The 7,101-nt window shown below is 42.5% G+C and overlaps 1 protein-coding gene across 7 annotated transcripts in view; it reads left to right on the forward strand.

Moving 5' to 3' along the window:
• The window catches only part of CD226 (CD226 molecule), a 110,750-nt gene extending 104,374 nt beyond the window's left edge, over window positions 1-6,376 (forward strand). For 3 of the 7 annotated variants that reach the window (XM_069569156.1, XM_069569155.1, XM_069569157.1), the window contains exons 6-7: window positions 3,283-3,340; window positions 6,195-6,376. In XM_069569156.1, the coding sequence (XP_069425257.1) occupies window positions 3,283-3,340; window positions 6,195-6,308 (172 nt within the window). In that variant the 3' untranslated portion in view covers window positions 6,309-6,376. Of the gene's footprint in view, window positions 1-795; window positions 1,093-3,282; window positions 3,341-3,546; window positions 4,090-6,194 lie in introns of those variants that run through there. The other 4 variants (XM_069569160.1, XM_069569159.1, XM_069569161.1 and 1 more) reach the window with 2 other exon arrangements.
• Window positions 6,377-7,101: the final 725 nt, after the last annotated feature.

Consider the following 7,101-nt stretch of genomic DNA (forward strand, 5'->3'; position numbering starts at 1 on the left):
GATTTGGAACCAGTCTGTTGTTCCATGTCCATTTCTAACTGTTGCTTCTTGATCTGCATACAGATTTCTCAGGAGGTAGGTCAGGTGGTCTGGTATTCTCATCACTTGAAGTATTTTCCATAGTTTGTTGTGATCCACACAGTCAAAGGCTTTGGTATAGTCAATAAAGTAGAAGTAGATTTTTTTCTGGAACTCTTGATTTTTCAGTGATGATCCAATGGATGTTGTCAGTGTATGTATATCCCCTCTCTTTCAGCTTCCCTCCCACTCCCCATCCTATCCCTTATGTTAAAGTCTCAGGGAAAGAAGGAATCAAACTTTTGGTGTCTACTTTTTGAAAGTCTGACACATTGTAGCCATTTAGTATATGTTTGTTGAATGAATGGCTACATCCATCTCCACTCCTCTCCCCCAGTGATATTAATGTACACACACACACACACACACACACACACGCACACACACTCATGTGTGCTTATTGGTAGGGTTTCCCATAGGTTTCTCCATCTTGTTGCCATGCCCCCAGCCTGCAGCTCTCCAAAAGTGGCCCTCACTGCTCACCTGCCTTCTGAGATCCCTCCAACTTGCTTGCCTGCTCCCAGTTATCTCTCTCCTTCTAACTCATCTGACGTTCCCTGGTTCCTCTTCTAAAAGTTAGACTGGCCACCTTGTCTCCCTGTTTAAAGACTATTTATTGTGTTTCCACTGCAACCAGAATAATGCTAAACTCATTAACCTTGTGTCACGGGTGCCCTCTGTTCAGCCTGATTAATCTAACCTCAATCTAATATTTAGGAACTTCCCTGGTGGCTCAGATGGTAAAGCGTCTGCCTACAATGCTGGAGCCCAGGGTTCGACCCCCGGTTTGGGATGATCCCCTGGAAGAGGAAATGGCAACCCACTCTAGTATTCTTGCCTGGAAAATTCCATGGATGGAAGAGCCTGGTGGCCTACAGTCCATGGGGCTGCAAACAGTTGGACACGCCTGAGTGACTTCACTTTCTTTCAATCTAATATTCATTTGTATTTTCTAGTTTACTTACTCTCCTGATATTGACCAGTTGTATTAAAATACAGCTTTTATTCTGTGAACACACCCGACTCTTCCACTCTGTGATGCCACCAAAATGCCGGTTTCCCCAGATTTAGTCTCAGTCCTGCGGATGTTCTGGTGCAGGAGCATGTCCCCTCTGGGAGGCTGCCCTGCATTCTACCTCCTGCCAGCAGACGGGAGGTCACCGTCCAGAGTGCCATCGCGCCTCTCACCCTCCCTGCCTCGCAGCCTGCTTTGCAGTTTAATCATTTCCTCCTCGCTTGTCTTCCCTGCTATTCATAAAGGCAGGGGTTGTGTTTTGTTCATTTCTTCGTGCTTGATGGCATTTAGTGCTGGTCTTTCCAAACAGTGGATGGTCCACAAGCATTTGTCTAATTAAGTTGAAACATGAAACTGTCGACGTCCCTTTCTCTGCATCGTGGGCTGCTCTCCAGTCAATCCCTGGTCAGAAATGAGCAAATCGATGTGTGGAACCCAGGTCATTAGTGGCAGTGAGGGTTTCTCCCCTGCTTCACCTTGGTTCATAAAAAATGTGCGAACACGAGGAACACAAGGAACACAGCAGAGAGAGACTGAGTGACAGGCAGGTCTCGGGAGGGTCACAGGTGTCAGACAGGATGGATTGTGAGTCATGAGAACGCATCACTTTTACATGAATAGCTAAATGGAACCGTAGAATATATTGTTCTACTTGGTTAAATGTGATAAAAAGATTAGTGGACCTGAATGCACGATCATGGCCAAAACCACAAAGCAAAAATTGAGTGCTCTTTTCTACCCTGTTGCTAGTATCTGTTTGTGGTCGTTGCTTAGAAAAGAAACATCTTGAAAAATAACCCAAGGGCCTGACAATGACCTTCTGAACTGTGTTTTAGCAAAACTTTTTTTTTTTTTTTAACGTTTAAAATAATCCTGCCACTTCAGCTTCAGATGCGCTGACCTGGAGAGAAGCCAAAATATATCACAGGGTGCTTGGAGGAAACGAAATCCTTCCTTCATGCTTGGTACGCACCCAGAAGCCCCTGGGCACCAAGCACCCTTTCCTTCTCCAGGGGATCTTCCTGACACAGGGATTGAACCCACATCTCCTGTATTGGCAGGCAGATTCTTTACTGCTGAGCCTCCAGGAAAGCCCATACAGTGCTCCATGTTAGTTATATCTCAATAAAACTGGAAGAAAAAATCATGTTCTGTTTTCCTTCATCACATTGTATACACTAAGGCTTATGTTAAAATATATTTCTTTACACATGTATACACACAGATACACACACATATATATATATTTATATATATTTGGACCTACTTAGAAAGTTAACTCTATGTTATGATATAACAAGCCTTATGAATGATAATTTAACAATGAATCAAAGGTCATAGATCTGCATATATTTCCTCACTTGTGAAAAGAGTTTGATCCCTGAGTCAGGAAGATCCCCTGGAGAAAGACTTGGCAACCCACTGCAGTCTTCTTGCCTGGAGAATCCCATGGACAGAGGAGCCTGGCAGGCTACGGTCCATAAGGTTGCAAAAAGTGGGACACAACTGAAGGGACTCAGCAAGCAAAGCAATACAGACGGTTTAGTGAAATGCCTGAAAGAGTCTGTAAAGCTTAGTTCTTTTGTCATTGTCATCCAAGAAGTTACACTGTGGGCATTTAAAAGGAACTTTTAATTGTGGGATATGTCTGAGATTATTTGGAGAAGGTTGTCAGTCATATATGTAATAACCCACTCTGCAGCATTCTTTAGTAAACTCCCTGAGATTAATTACTAAGCTACACTACTGGATATCCATTTAGTTGCCTTTGCCATTTGTGAGCACATTGGAGGATGTAGGAAAAATGGAAAAATTTAGGTCAATGGAATTTTGAGTGACTACATATAAAGCAGCCATGATCAACTTCAGAATAATCAGTAAGGGTCGGGGTGCAGGTGAGGTATAGAGCGTTTGAAATCATAAGAGTGCTGGGACTTCCCTGGTGGTCCAGTGGTTAAGACTTCACCTCCTAATGCAGGGGGTACAGGTTCTGTCCCTGGTTTGGGGAGCTGAGACCCACATGCCTTGCGGCAAAAAAACCAAAACTTAAAACAGAAGTGGCATTGTAACACATTCAATAAGGACTTTAAAAATGGTCTACATCAAAAAAAATCTTTGGAAAAAAAAGAAGAAATACTGCTAGTGCTGACATGTCATTCTTAATTTCTCTTTTGTACATGCGTTCCCAGAAGGAAAAGGCAACAGAAAAGAGGCCTATTTAAAGACTTCTGGATCACACAGAATAGGGTAAGTGTTCTCAGAATAGTTACTCACCCCTCCCCACCAACTCTTTTTTGCATCCTAAGTGTCTTGGTAAGTCAGTCCATTTTGCAGCTTGCAAGCTTCTTGTTTATTCTCAATAATCTAACCACACAGTCGCCTGTTGTTCAAGTCTCAGCTATTTGATGAAGCAGTTCTTTTCTGATTTAGTCTCCTATGATTTGCTGACTAAGGTCCGGCTAGTAAAGGCTATGGTTTTTCCTGTGGTCATGTATGGATGTGAAGAAGGCTGAGCGCTGAAGAACTGATGTTTTTGTGGTGTTGGAGAAGACTCTTGAGAGTCCCTTGGACTGCAAGGAGATCCAACCAGTTCATTCTGAAGGAGATCAACCCTGGGATTTCTCTGGAGGGAATGATGCTAAAGCTGAAACTCCAGTACTTTGGCCACCTCATGCGAAGAGTTGACTCATTGGAAAAGACTCTGATGCTGGGAGGGATTGGGGGCAGGAGAAGAGGGGGACGACCGAGGATGAGATGGCTGAACGGCATCACTGACTCGATGAACGCGAGTCTGGGTGAACTCTGGGAGTTGGTGATGGACAGGGAGGTGATGGACAGGGAGGTGATGGACAGGGAGGCCTGGCGTGCTGCGATTCATGGGGTCGCAAAGAGTCGGACACAATTGAGCGACTGAACTGAACTGAACTGAACTGATGATTAATACCCTTAGACACTGTTTTACATCCATATAAATAAAGGAGCAATTACACTTAAAATAATGGTCAACATTGCACATTTAGCTGCCGCCATCGGAGGCCTGCAACGACAAAATTACCACAAAGTGGGTGACTAGAAACAAGAGAATCCTGTTGTCTCACAGTTGTGGAGGGCTGAAATCTAGAATCAAGGTCTCCGCAGTGTCGGGTCCTTTTTGGCAGGAGGCTCTGCTCCATGTTTCTCTCTCAGTTGCCGTGGTTATCAGCGATCTGCAGCTTGCCGACACATTGCTCAAACCTCTTCCTCTATCTTCACATGGCATTCTTCCGCGTGCACATGTGAATGTCTGTGTCTCTTCTCCGTTTCTTTTAAGGGCACCAGTCATATTGAGCTAAGGGCCCATGGTTCTTCAGTACGACCTCATCTTAAACTGTGACAACTGAAGCAACCCTATTTCCACATAAGGTCACATTAATGAAGGTCTAGGAAGTACATACATTTGGGAGTGATGCTATCTGACCCGGTACAGGGCATGATAATATTTCTGTGTCTTGAGGTTTTTGTGAGGGTTAAATTAAATTGAACTAATGCATAGCAAGCACATAAAAGGACGCAATACAGGATATTCATTACTATGATGATGTTGGATTAATTGATTAATTGATTGATGTCCAGATTATGAAGCTAGAGACCCTTCTGCTGGGCGGCAGGACTCGGGTTAACCGTAACGTTGTTCCTGTGTTTCTACCTGCTCCTGCTCCTTCATGTTTAATTGAAAGAGGAGGAAATTTACTTCTGGGTTTGCAGATAAGATATATGCTTATTTTCATGCTCACTCATTGTCTCCACTGTAGGTCAAATATTCCCTCTAATGCACATTAGTCTGTTTACAAAATCTTACAATAAAACATTTTCCCGAGTGTTATCTAAAATTACATCCATTTCTCTTCAATTAAATTATTTGCACTTGAATGCTACATGGCCAAAACGTCTAGTACTAAAAAGCTTCTGACAATCCAGTGTGTGCGCTTCAGACTTCTTAATAATCTCTCAGTTTAGCTTTCTTCTTCTATTAAGGAGTTACTCTTTGCAAAACAAATTTTTGTCTTCCTCAATAACTCATGTTTTGCTTCTGGGCACCAAGTGCAAAGGCTGGAGAAGTCTGGCTTTGTTCTGTCACATACAATTTTGGGGTCTCTTCTCTGTCCTTAGCTGTTGTCCACTCAAGCCAATGCAAAGGCACACGTACTGCTCTCAATTCCAGGGGAGGAAAGGCGCTTTGCAACTTCCTGCCCTAGATATTCAATGCTTCTGGGCTTCTGCAGGCTTTTTGATATTTTGAGTGGCAATTAGAAAGTTAGATAGTCAGCTGGTCTGTCAAAGTTAGACTTCCTTGATTCTTTGGGGGCTCTTTTAAAAAAGACAAATTGAGTAGACAGCAATAGCACTTGAGCTTTCCTTTTACTTTCTCTGTGCAAACACCAACACCACTCTAAGTTTTCAAGCTATTCACTACTCACCAAAAGGCCTCTCTCTCCTCTTCGTCCTCTTCCCTTCATTTCTGTCCCCTGTTCTCTCTCCCCGCTCTCACTTAGGCCTCTGTATTTTCTGTCACACACATACATACATGTGGTCAAAGTGACTTGATTAGCTAGAGAAGATTAATGATTGTAAAAGATCGTCTTGAAAGTGAATGTAGTCTTGCTTTTGTAATTTTTAAGTTGTGTTCAGTTGCTTATTCCTAAGCCAGGACACGGTGTACTTTAAAAACATTTCTTTAGTAATTCATCCATTCAACAGAAATTAATGGTTATCCACTATGGGAAAATACTGTACTAGACCTTCCATATAAAAATTCGAATTATTGTTCTCTTTGAAATAGTGTAACTTTAGGAGAGAGAATTTTGCATCTAAAGAGGTAATTTATACCCCTCTATATCAAGTGATAATCAAGACTAATCTCTGTTGTATCTCAGAGTCGTGAGATCAAGAATGTGATTTTCTCATGGAAAGTCCATGCAATGAAGAGAATGTTTTGTGAAATTAATTGTAATAGAAATTTGACCTATATTATGGATGAATTGAGGAGAAATTTGTTTTGAGTGTCTTGATTAAGTGCTGAAATGCAGTGAATTATTAACATCCTCTGTGTTTATCTTTCTAGGCAACCAACAACTACAGAAATCCCTTCCCTCCCAATCCACCGTCAGGTGGTGCAGGAGAGGACATTTATGTCAACCACCCGGTCTTCTGTCTTGGACCAAGGGCTAGAGTCTAAGCCCATCATAGGAGCATGTAAATGATAACTGTTATGTACATGGATCGTCATAAAATGTCTTCCCACTATTTACTGTCTACCTTGGATATTGATTGATCAAATTTATTTCATTTGACAAGAAAAATACTACCTAACCATAGACAGCATTCTTAACAGATATGTTTTAGAAAACCTGACTCTAATTAGCTTATACATAAAAGGAAACATTGAATCATGTAATGGGACAATCCAGGGAAGATCAAGCTTCAGGGAAGGGTTATTTGCCAGGGCTTAAAGATTACGTCCAGAATTAAGAACGGACAAAAGACAGTTTCTGGATCCCCTGTCACAGCATTGGATCTACTTCCCTTGATGTTAGCCTCACTCTCCTTCAGACTCTCTGCTTGTGTTTCCAAGATGACTGCCGACAACTCTCAGCAAGTCATAATCCTTGTTTCCGCCTGGTAGAGAGCAAGCACATTCGATGACTTGTCCATTGTTAAGCCGTCATCATGGCCATAAAGGAAACCAACACTGAATATCAGTTGGAAGGACTGATGCTGAAGCTGAAGCTCCAGTACTTTGGGCACCTGATGGGAAGAGCTGACTCACTGGAAAAGACCCTGATGCTGGAAAGACTGAAGACAAAAGGCGAGGGAAGCAACAGAGGTTAAGATGGTTAGACAGCATCACTGACCCAGTAGACATTTGAGCAAACTCCAGGAGAAAGTTGAGGACAGAGGAGCCTAGCGTGCTGTAGTCCATGGGGTCACAAGGAGTCGGACATGACTTAGTGATGGAACAACAATAACAA

This window comes from Ovis canadensis, chromosome 23, assembly GCF_042477335.2.
Source record: "Ovis canadensis isolate MfBH-ARS-UI-01 breed Bighorn chromosome 23, ARS-UI_OviCan_v2, whole genome shotgun sequence".
Taxonomy (NCBI): Eukaryota; Metazoa; Chordata; class Mammalia; order Artiodactyla; family Bovidae; genus Ovis; species Ovis canadensis.